Raw genomic sequence first — 12,029 nt, 5'->3', positions numbered from 1 at the left:
GGGTCCATGCACACCCCTCTCCTCAAGACGCTGCCACAGGCTTGCCCGGGGCACTCTATCAAAGGCTTTCTCAAAATCCACCTGACACGCATACAGGGCCTGATTGCTGCCGGGCCGCTCATAACGACTTTTAAGATGACGAACAACGAACAACTGATGTACTGTACTGCGCTTTTGACGGGACCCAGCCTGAAAACGGCACCGGACACCATCTTTATCCACGAAAGCTGCCAGCCGCCTGTCGAGAACCGTGGCATAGCATTTGGCAATGGCGCATCCCACAGCTAGACCCCTGTAGTTGTCCTTGACCCTGGGGTCGCCTTTCTTAAATAACGGACTGAGAGACGCCACGCAAAACTGGTCAGGCACATCCCCTGTATCCCAAATGTGCTGGAAAAGGTCTCGAATCGCAGGGGCAATAACATTGACAGACACCCTGTCCTCGTCACCTTCACGAGGGATTCGCTTGGCATACTTGTAGCACTCGGCCGGAACCATACCCAGACCCGGGGAACGCCCATTAGACAGGGACGACAAAGCCGCCTCAACCTCTTCAAGAGTGAACGGACCATTCATAGTGTCGGCCATAGACCGTCTAGCATGCACCGGTTCGGAATCGCGCCACGCCGCCCCGACTTGGGAGCCCGCACCGAGATTGATACAGTTGAGAATGGCACAGACACGGGCCTCCTGCACCTCATCGAAGGAGGCTGAGGCATTATAAAGGCGATCGAAGTAGTCCGTCCACTCCGACACGTCTTCCACATTGCATCTGGACGCTGGCTTACCGTTCAGACGTTGCCATAGGGTCTTCGCATCCCGTTTGCATGTAGCTATGAATGACTCCAAGGCTCGCAGCCGGTGATCCCGTCGCGCGTTACGCTTAGCACGATTAAACTGACGACGTAACTCTTGAAAACTCGTATGCCCCATAGCCGGGGCAGCACACCCCCACTTCATCACATCAGACCGATACTGCAACATGGCCTGCTTAGCCGCAGCACACTCATCATTCCACCACGCCGCCTTGCCGTTAGAAACCGGCCCGGGCCTGAAGGCATCACCGAAGCAACCCAGCAAAATCCGTTCGATAGTGTCCACCGCCTGGGTGACACCAATCTGGCCAGCACGCAGGGAATCCACAACCGCCCGGACACCAACCACAGGGGGGGCCTCCGGGTTGTAGAACATGTCTGTGTACCTGTGCGCCTCAGAGACAAGAAACGTCGGCTTGGGTTTACGCGTGGGTGGCCGGTCCGGCCTCCAAACCGACGCGAGGTGAAGGGACACGGGGTTATGATCACTCAAGCGGCGTTCTTCACGGTAAAAAGATTGCTGTGGCAGAACACGGAAGGAACGCACGCACGGGTACAAAGAAGGGGACGCAAGCACAAGGTCAATCATGCTGCCTCCCCCCCGGCTGGACTCGTATGTGAGCCTGCCCTCAGTGTCACCCGGTGCCCGCCCATTGAGAATGACAACCTCTGAAACCCGGCACAACTCGAGCAGTTTACGTCCAAACGCATTATGCTCCTGATCTAACGACCGGCGGGGCACACCCAGCAGTGCTCTGTATGCCTCGCCGTCCACAAAAGGGCACCTGACCTCCTCTCCTAAATCGTCAAGATAGTCTAGGTCCGGGATGTCGGAGAGGTGGTTGGGCAGCCCCCCCACGCGCGCGTTCCAATCCCCCAGAAGCAGGATCCTCTCACCCGACTGGCGGAGGGCGCCCACGACGGTGGCCAGATGATCAAACACTTCGTCCGCTGCTTGTCCGTCAGACTCGTGTGCCCTCAGGGACGCGTGGTGTACTAACGACGCCCTGGGGGAGACGTAGCATGCACCCACCAGGGTGCTATCCTGACCTGTTTGCTTGCTGCCCAAACGCAACCAAATAGACTCGCAGCCCGCAATATCCGTGTCAACCCTCAACAAAGTGACATCCCGGGCAATCGCGTCCCGGATATAAACAGACACACCCCCGTGCAGCCGGCCCGTCTGGGGCCCGGCTCCGCCTCTACAGGCTCGCTCAGCTACATGCAGTTGAAACCCTGGCAGGGCCAGGGCCTTGGCCGGCTTCCCGGCCTGCGCCGAACAGTGTGTTTCCGTAAATACTAGCACATCGTGGTCCTGGGCAATGCGGAGGAAAGATGGGTCGGTGAGCTTAGCTACCGACAAACCCCACACGTTCCAAAGCAAGACCCTGATGTCTTTAGCCTCACGACTCATAGCACTCTAGGTGGCGCTCCCCTCGCCAGCACCCTCTGTGGTCACGCGTCCATCGCTTGTGCCCGCTGCAGCCCCGTTCCCGGCCGGGGGCTGGGGCGGGGGGGGCGGAACGTCGGACACGTCGTACTTGGAGACCATGTAGTACATGCCGTCGGTGCGCTGGTACTCGATGTACGGGCCCAGCCACTTGGGTTTGCGGCCCTCGTCACGCAGCCGCAGGAACTGCGCGTTCCGAGCCTGCTTGAGCTGACGACCTGCCGGGGTGAGGTCATCCCGGAAGGTGATGCCGATGGCCTTAAGGGCCTGGCTGTGTCGGAAAAGCATACCACGGACACGGGGGTTGACGCCGATGGTGATGTTGTATGTTGGGGCCGCCTGGTTGGGTCGTGGCTTCTCAGTGCGTACTTCGACGCTGAGGAAGGAGGCCTGGAGGCTTCCTCCACTGGCATCGGAGACGACTTGGGTGATGGCTTCCGCTGCTTGCTTAGCGGTCGCGAGAGCCGGGACGCCAAACGCGATCAGGGAGCCGGAATCGTAGTAGGCAGATTTGCCGGTCAAGTTCCTACGCTGTTTAGACCCGGTGCGGTCGGTCGCAAACGTAGGGGCCCCCGCGAGCTGAGACTGCACAGTTTCGATGATGAACTGCGCGGCCCGAACTTCGAACTGCTTCATTTCGGTCTCCACCTTTTTGGTAATTATTTCCGGAATATTCTTTTCCAGCGAGTCAACACGAGCAGCCAGCGCATCTGTCTTGCTATGCAAGGAGTCGAAGGACGCCTTGGTCTGTGTAGCATGGGTCTGAAGCAGCTTGTAAATCTCATCTAAAGATGGTTCTTTCTGAGTGGATCGCGTCATGGAGTCGCCTGCTGCCGCCTCCTCAAGGGCAGCGGCCGAAGGCGTAGGGTACTCCTTGCCGGACCTCAGAACCCGCTTAGACGGGCTTTGTGGGCTAATGCCAGCTGTTCTACAGATTCTGGATCGCTGGCAAAGCCAATGCGAGGGGCTTAGCTGTGATGTTGCCAGGGTGGTGTGGTAGGCGTGAACTATTGTAAACTATTGTAAACTATTGTAAACTATGTTTTCTGAAGTATAGCGTGTGCCGTTTGCTAGCTGTGCTCCAGGCAAGGGGATACTGTACCTGCTATGTTGCCATTCGTGAAAGGCCTGGACTTAGGCATAGCTTTTGCAAATGAAAGTTCATGGCAGTCGTCACGTAATTCATGTATCAGTCTGGACACGCCGCTTTCTGTTCAACTCGCCCATCATGGTGCAGGCGTTGTGGGCAGCCTTGCTACCCACGCGTCCAACAAGCAGGCGGCCTTGCCGATGGGCAGCATTGCCTTTCCAGCCTTGAGCGCATCAACGGCAGCCGCAGCGAAGGACGGCATGGCGGGTAGTCTGGGAGCCTTAGGTGCGCGTTTTTCGGCAAGCAGCACTCCCGCATCCCTTTTGGGAACCGGCGCGGAGGAGGCGGCGGGGTTTGCTGGGTTTGGAACCGGCTTTGCGACGTCTCTCGCTGGAACCTCTGCAACCTCTGCTGCTGGGTCTCGTGTCGGTGGGACCTTAGGGTCCACCAGCCCAGTTTCCAGTGCTGGGGGCGGCTTCCTTGGTGCTGGATCATCCCTTCGCGCTACTGGAGGCCTGTTCGGCTCCTCAGTGCCTTCGGGCCGTACTGGTGCGGCAGATAGCAGGGATAGTAGCGCTGCCGCGGTGGGGGGTCCTTCTAGTGCCGCCATCGCCTCGTCTACCGGTCTCTTCGGTACAGGGACAGCGGGAACGGGAACGGTCGGTGGTGCCCAGGAAATGCCGAGCCTGGCCTTCAATAGTGCGACGGGTGGTAGTTGCAGCACTGCTAGCTCTCCGGCGCTCGGTTTCGGTACTTTACATCTCGGAGCCGTGTCAACACCGCAGCTTGTGTGCTCGTCAGGGCCTGCAGGTTCTGGTGGCCTTTTCGCTCCTCCTGCACGGCTGCTTTCGCCGCCTGTCGCGACAGGTGAGCCTGGAACCACGAGCTACGCAGCTTGGTGCGCATGCATGGACGTCCGGATTAAGACCTGGCTTTCTGTGCTGATGTGGCTGATGAATTCGACATAATTTGACGGATTCTGCATGCCTGCGTGGCATGTGTGTGCTAAGGCGTCAAGGTCATCTTAGGCTAGAGGTGGTCCTCGGCCCTTGCGCAGATACCTTCATCCCTTCGTCGACGTTCTCTGGACCCAAGCCTGGCTTCGTATTCACCACTTGCGAGGGAGCCACTGGATTTTACAAGGATAAGCCACACCTTTCATCTGCACCGACTTCCGGAGGTACGTTGCCCGTCTGTACCACACCGGATGTCGCTATTGCTGTACACTGTGACAGGAGTTCAATGTGGATGGGAGTTGGGAAAGTGCACCATTAGAAACTGTATACCTGGAATCCAAAGGCATAAATGCTTAACCAGCCAATGTATTATATATTCACTGCACACATTTTCAAGGCTGTGTCCAAGCTGTTGCTAATTGTTTTGATCCTTTGGCCACCGTGGTGCAATTATAATGGCAGGGTGCCCTTCATTCTTCGGTGGTGTGCCTCAATGCTGCTCTGGAAACGAATGTCAACAGCATAGAGAGGCCCAGATGTTATGAACCCACTGATAGTACTGTCACCTGTTCCAATTTGCCCATTAAATGCAGCGCCTCTTTTGCCTGCGGCGCCTCGCGAAAGGAAGGTGGGCCCAGCCGCCGTGCCGGCCGCCAAGCCAGCCGCCAAGGTTCCTGCAGTCGACATCTTGAGGCCAGCCTCGAAAGCTCCAGCAGCTGCACCGGTGCCGTCCAGGCAATCGAGTCCTGACGTGCCGCCACCCAAAGCCCAGCTAGCGGCCGAGTCTAAGGAGGTAAGGAATGCGGGGGCAAACGGCACCGTACGAGTACGAGTGTGGATGTCAATGGTTTTCCAAATATATGTACCGGGTCGCCCTTAGTGGGGCATGTTGGCTGGCCCTTAGTGGGGTGTTTGAAGCTTGTTGGTGACTTCGGGTGGGGACTAACCCTTGACGGTCAAGGCCTGATCTTCCGTTGTCTCAAGATGGCAGATAGCTTTTTGTCAGGTCCTTGCTGTATCTACCTACCTATGCAGACCGAAAGGCATTTACACCGCAGTTTAAAACTTTGCTAATCTGTTTCTGAAATTTCTGAGGGTTGCTGTGTAATTGAACCTCTTCACCCGTCTAATTTCCTGCCTGTCTTCCCTATCTATGTGCAATGCCGCGATTGTCACTTTACAGGCGGCGTCTGCCGAAGCAAGCTTTCTTCGCGAGCTTCACGAGGTGCGGCGGATGGCAGCCAAGATGGAGATGGCCATGAAGGACATCGCTGCGGGGTGTCCGGAGGCTTGTGGCACGAGCGACAAGCGTGGATACAAGGCTGTAGGCGCTAGCGTGGAAGCACTTGCTCGCCGGGCGGCAGCCCTCCGCACGCAGTATGAACGTTCTAACAAGGTGCGGCTGATGGCTGATACGGATTTGGCATTTGGGATTTTGCTAAGGCGACCTTTTCGTGTCACTTCCTGTGCAGCGTGCTGCAAGCCTGTTTGACGGCCTAGCGTCGCTACAAAGCATGTTGGATGCGCTACAGCTCTTTGGAGGCGGCGGCAGTGGCAATGACGGCCGCCCAGCCCCCTCGACGATTACGGCGCTTGAGGCCAACTTGCCACTGGAACCTGCTCTTGACACATTGCGACGAGACATCAGTACACGGCTCGAGGTACGTATGTTTGCATGCCCTGGGGACATGTTTTGACACGAGAAACGACCGTTGTGGCGTGCACGTTAACATGTGGAGCTGCTACACGGCACCATGTTCAGTAGTTGTACACTTCTGTTTAGCTTGGAGGAGCGGCAGCTGTGTGGTGCTGCTACACGGCTCCAATACGTATTGGACAGCACCAGGTCGCGATGGCCCACCTGACAGTTTCCTTACGCGGCATATGTCCCATGTGCAGGCACTGAGCACATGCCTCTGCGAGCTGGAGGACGTGCTGGACTCGTGGGAGACGCCGCAGGGTGAGTCAACTGGCAAGGGGGCCGCCGGGGACAGCCTGGGCTGGTGAAGCGAGAGGGGATGGGAATGATTGGAATTGGTGGGAAGGATTGGGTAGGGAGGGAGCATTGTTATGCATATCATGTGCAATGGCTGAGGCTGGACTTGTACTATCCTCACTAAGAATAATACGATGCCTTGTTGCTTCACAGCAGGCCACCAATCAACGGCTACACGGCTTTCAACCAGCGTGTTATACAAGACGCTCGCTTCGGCAGGTGAGTAATGCAGTCCATTTGAAGTATCCTACCCACTGGGTGTGTTCTTGGATTTTTTCTTTTAGTTAAACGTCGCTAAGATTTGGTTCACTAGCTGTACATTTTACTGCCTCTACTAGCGCGCCTTATTATCACTCTGATTTTTCCACAGGCTCGGTACTGTCTGCTGCGGCTAACCGGATTTTGGTTTTGACTGCCCGGCTTGAAGAGCTGGGGGCTTGTCCACATGGGCTCATGAAGGTAGGAGGACTAGGGCTTGATGGGTAGCATCTGACGATCAGGAGGAGTTGCAGTTTTCGCACCGCAAAACATGATATTCTGCAAGATAGTGCAAATTGATTTGCTCCTCGTTTCCTGCAGGATCCCAGTGGCCCACTGGCTGGCCTGGCCGCTTGGTGCCAAGGCGGTGGCTCTTCAACTGCCGGTGATGGGGTGGTGGTGGTATCACGCGGTTCATCAGCCGCGGCTGTCGGCAGGCCCGCTGCAGCGGTTGCCCGAACCCCAGACGGAAAGTCAGCCGGTGGCAGGTACGTAGTCAGGTTGGGGCGTGTTGCATATGCATTGGATGGTGTGTATCCGTGCACGCAAAAATGCCGGCTCACCCTGAAAATTATATTTGGGTGACCAGACTCCGTCACGGTTGTTAGGAGTCGTCCATGAAGTGCCTTCGCTCCTGACCATGTGCAGGGATTCTGTTAACCGAATCCTTCCATGGTGACTGATTGTATATGGTTATCCCCCTCTCCAGCATCTTCTTACCACCCAGCACGTGTACTGTCCATGCAATGCCAAAGAAGTTATGTCCTAATCTCCGTCCTGTCCCGTACGGTTCTTGGTTGGGGACTTACAATGTGATTAGCGACACACAGTGGCACACACCCAAATCTACGGATGGTCGGTGGTCACCGCTTCTGGGTGCTGGAAACACTGCATCACCCAGCCCGCAGCGACATTGTGCGTCTCCGTCTGCGCTTGGATCTGTTGACGGGTTCCTCGCCCGGCTTCAGGTAAGATTTCGATCCTCTAAAATTTAGAGCCATGCATGACACGCATGCCTTCACCATTTGATTGTTGAGTTGGATGCATGGAATATCTATCTGTAAGGAATATGCTTGTGGTTGCATGCGGAGGTTTGTCGCAGCAAGAAGCCTTAAGAGGCACCTTGGAGTTCAATCCCTTGGGAGTAGGTTTATGACAGGCGTGGATCTTGCCCGTGATTTTGCATGTCTGGGGTGTCACAGGCGATGGCGCGTATCGGTGGAAAGGTGCGCGTTACTAGCGCACTGCGCCTGCAAACACCGGCGGAGCGCCCCGGTGCTGCATTGTTGCAGCTTATGTCCGCCGCGGAGGCGGCCCGATGTGCTTTGCCAGAAGCACCGGAGCCCACATCCCCCCCGCGTGCCCAGGTGAAGCTGACACGACTACTCAGGTGCGCGCCAACGGGAACTGTCGGCGTTATGGTCATCGCAGCCCACCTTGTTCGCTCACATTGCTGACCTGTCATTCTCAAGCAAGTGGTGGTTAGATCATTTTGTGTCTTGAGGGTGGTGTTCTTGATGGAGCCTGGTCACGTGACAATTTTGTTTGCTTGGTGTCTTTGCAGTATTGAGGCAGCGGCTGCAGCACCTCAGGCACCCGTGCCTGCACAGTCGACGGGATTTAACTTCGTTACAGTGCCCATGGTGGGAGCCGGAGGCATTCCGACTACACCGTCGTTGACTTCAAAACCGGCCGTACCAGCGGGAGCTGTTAGGCCGGCTTCAGTTGCTCAAGCAGGGGTTTCGGCGGCGGGTCCTCAGCCAAAGGCTGCTCAGCCCCCAGTTCCAACAATGGCCCAGGCGAGGTTTATGCGGGTTGTGGCGGGCTCGAGTGTGTGATGCGTGCATCTTAGTGCATTGCACTTCGCCACTTGGGCGGCTCTGAACCGGATTGAACTTGAACCAGAGGGGAAATGCACCATGAGGTTGACTGTGCGTACTTCAGGGTCTGAAATGTACGTTGACTCGTGTGACTCGCAGCTCCAAGCCGCCAGTAAACTCCAAGCACAGCAAGGGAGCAAAGCTGGTGCTGGTTCCTCTGCACCTACAGCTGCTACGAGAACGGCTGCGGCATCAAGCCAGCCGTCCGGTGGAGGACAACCACCTGTGCCGTCAATGACCCTGTTTGCACAGGCTGCACAGCTGCAACAGAAGGCCCTCCCCCTACAGGTATGTGGCGTATACCTGGTCGTATCCTGAAAACAAGTGTGTTTTAGGCGGACGGTCATTTCCGGTGAATTATGGGGTTGAATGTGCAAGAAGTTTACCCAAGGATGTGTGTTGACAGATGCCATGGTACAGCGTGTTGGTTTGCCAGCTTCATGTATCTTACGGCCTCAATTCGATGCCTGTTGCAGCCGGTGCCTTCTGCAAGGCCTACGGACTCTGGATCAAGTGCTGGCAGCACAGCGACAAGTAGGCCGCCTGCAGCCAAGCCACAAGTGGCGGCGTCCCCCCCTGTACCGTCGTTGGAGTCCATGCGAGCCGCGGCAGCTGCACAGGCGCGTATGCAGCAGCAACAGCAACAACAAGCTGAGCATCAGCCTGAACAGAAGCAGGGCCCAGCATTTGGACGAGTCAGTACAAGTGCGCAATCTGGCAGCAACGGCACGCCTGGGGGCTTTGGCTTCGGTTTAAACCTTCCAAATGCGGGTGCCGCATTGTCAGCTCCAGATAAAGCTGCCGCCTCTGCAGCACCAGCCGAAGCGTCGGCAGCAGCTGGATCCTGGTCTAAGTCTTCAACCATAAATGTGGATACTAAACCTGCAGGAGCAGGAGGTCCCAGATTCGAATTTGGGTCTCTAGGCTTTGGAACGACGTCAGGAAGCAGTCAGGCACAGAGTAGCTCATCATTCACCGCTGCACCTGCTGCCACATTCGGGTCAGGTGCAGCTGAGAGCATGTTTCATGCTTCAGCCTCCAGTTTCACGGTGCTCGATCAGGCGGCTTCTGCTTCTGCAGCAGCTTCTGCGGCAAGCCCAGCAGCAAATATAGCTTTGGCGCCGGCATTGCTTCAGGCATCCCCTGCACCTGCGCCTGCTGGTCTGTTTGGCCCCCAGTCTACAACTATGCCTGCTACCACAAGCGGTAAGGCTCGTAGCGTGACATGCTTGGCAGCTTATGATGCTGTTTGTGTTTACTTCAATTGGTTAATTGGAACCGTGTTCTGGTGCAGCTGCATCCGGCGCAATGGGTGCTGCTGGCCTGTTTGGTGGGCTGAGCTTTGGCAGCACTTCGTCATCGGTTGCGGCCAGCAGCACAGGAGCAGCAGGGAAAGCGTCACCGTTTGCAAGCTTTGGTAAGAAGCGGATAAAGTAGATCTATAGTGTAATGACGATTCAGCTCGTTAATCATATGCTTGCAGACAAGCCGAGCTTTATCTATCATATGCTGTGCAGCAGCGGCTTAGTATTTCATGGTTTAATGTTAAGGTCTCCATGTAGCAACCGCCTGCATTGCCTGTTATCAAGGTCCCAGAGCCCACCGTCACCTTGTAGGTGCTACGACTGCATCTATTGGTGCCACTGGGCCGGCTGCATCTGCGACTCCAGCTGGTACCTCCCTTTTTGGTGCGTTTGCGAGCAGTGCTGCAGCTAACAGCGCTACTCTAGGAGCTTCTGGCTTTAGTGTCTTCAGTTCACAATCAAACACAATAGCTGCAGGTGGTGCAAGTCAGCCTTCGGCATCCACAGCTGCTTCCTCTGCTATTGGCGGAACAAGCTCTGCCCCAAGTACAGCCGCCTTTTTGGCTGGGCCCTTCAGCGGCACCCAGGGCGGCATTCAGTCCAAGGCAGCCATGCCCACTGTTCAAGCTGGTGTTTTTTCAACTTTTGGCCAGGCACCGGCATTTAGCAGCCCACGTGTAACAGTGGCTCCATCATTTGGTAGCCCGGCAACGCTGGGAGGCGGTGCAGCTCCGGCTTTTGGCTCTTCTGGCAGCCATGCAGCGTCGGCAGCATCAGCATTGGGCACAAGCGTGTTTGGGGCCAGCTTCGGTGCGCCCTCCACATTCGGTTCCCCAGCCCCGGCGGCGCCAGCAGCTCCTACAGCTCCATTTGGTGGAGGTTTTGGCCAAAGCAGCGGCTTAGGTAAGTCTTATCAGTAGTTCAGAAGGCAGGACTATGTGGTATGGTATGCACACGTCCCCGAAGCCATGACATCCATTGGGGAATGTTTTCATGGTGAAGAGATTCCAACCATACCATGGGTCTAAGCTGCTTCCTTGCATTCCATGCCGTCTTGTCACCTACACTGTGGACATCTCTACTTTTTTCAGTCAATGTAACTTGCACTGGCTTACAGATTTGTCCTGTTCCTGATGCCTCCTGGCAGGCAATGCCGCCGCTGGTGTTAATGCATTTGCAGGGTTCGCAGTGCAAGCTGCTGGCACGGGTGGGGTTGCGGCTCCCTCTGGGGGTGGGTTTGGGGTTTTTTCCAGCTCGGCACCGACACCTCCGGCCCCAGCTGGTGGGGGATTTGGTGCCTTCACAAGCCAAGCCGCTGGCTTTGGAGGTTTTGGCTCCAATACACAGCAGCAGCCGGCGCAGGGCATTGCTTTCGGGACCACAGGGCCCAGTGGCTTCGGTGCCCTTGGTGGTGGTATGGGCGCAACAGCAGTGGGTTCCAGCACATCTGCAGATTTGTGGAAGCCGCGTAAATAGGTAACACATGTGACATCGTTGTACAGAAAGGATACTGTGCATCAAGTTGGGTCGGACGGGTCACACGGTGAGAGGACTCTTCTTGCCATCAGTTGTACCGCATACACGATATTAAGGGAACATATGTGTTCACCATCTGTGGATTTGGTGCGATGGCTGCACCTTAACGGCTGGCATCTGGCCGACATTTCACGCTTTACGGCTGGTGCACATTCAGATTTTGTCAATACGTAAAAAAGTTTGACCTAAAACCGACTGAGCACCTGGTGCCAGTGCAACTACAGACGTGCTGAAAACATAATCTTAACTGGCGTCCGGTGGTCGCTGGCAGCAATTAAGATGCGGGTTCACGCGAGTTAGATTAGTGCTTGAGACAGCTTGGTGAGAAGACGGGTCAGCTAAGTGCAACTTTCAATCAACAGAAACAACTCGTTGTGCTCCTGTCTTCCTTATTTCCTGAATCCCGGCTATTCCTCATGAGGGAAAAGCTGTTTGTGCCAGAACGGTTTAGCGGCAAGGCATAAAGCACAGAATCGGACAGATACTAAGGGCTCTTACGCTGCGTACCTTACGAAGCAAGATATCAACCGGGCTAAAACTACAAGGACCTGCGGCATAGCAGCACTGAAGCTCACCCAATAAACCGCGACCCAGCCACGACAAATCACTTCTCAACAAACTAGACTGGAAACAGAAAGCTCATTTTTGGGCGGGGCCCCAGCGAGAAGCGCCCCGGGGGCCCCCGACCTGTGGGATTGCCCATGTCCGTGTGGCCGTGTGTAACGGACCAAACAGAATATCTCG

General features: G+C 56.0%; 1 protein-coding gene across 1 annotated transcript; it reads left to right on the top strand.

Annotated features, from left to right (window-relative positions):
* Positions 1 to 4,898: 4,898 nt before the first annotated feature.
* On the top strand, positions 4,899 to 10,161 carry VOLCADRAFT_94980 (uncharacterized protein; the record flags this gene model as incomplete). The annotated part of the gene is made up of 14 exons (XM_002954208.1): positions 4,899 to 4,939; positions 5,047 to 5,104; positions 5,495 to 5,707; positions 5,784 to 5,972; positions 6,211 to 6,314; positions 6,461 to 6,526; positions 6,887 to 7,053; positions 7,467 to 7,533; positions 7,768 to 7,791; positions 8,545 to 8,653; positions 8,698 to 8,733; positions 8,922 to 9,450; positions 9,624 to 9,651; positions 10,062 to 10,161. The coding sequence occupies 14 exons, from the start codon at positions 4,899 to 4,901 to the stop codon at positions 10,159 to 10,161; spliced, it is 1,731 nt and encodes a 576-aa protein (XP_002954254.1).
* Between the last annotated feature and the right edge of the window lie 1,868 nt (positions 10,162 to 12,029).

This window comes from Volvox carteri (assembly GCF_000143455.1).
Source record: "Volvox carteri f. nagariensis unplaced genomic scaffold VOLCAscaffold_41, whole genome shotgun sequence".
Classification (NCBI taxonomy): domain Eukaryota; kingdom Viridiplantae; phylum Chlorophyta; class Chlorophyceae; order Chlamydomonadales; family Volvocaceae; genus Volvox; species Volvox carteri.
Note: the sequence above shows the minus strand (reverse complement) of the source record. Positions and strands in the feature narration are given on the sequence as shown.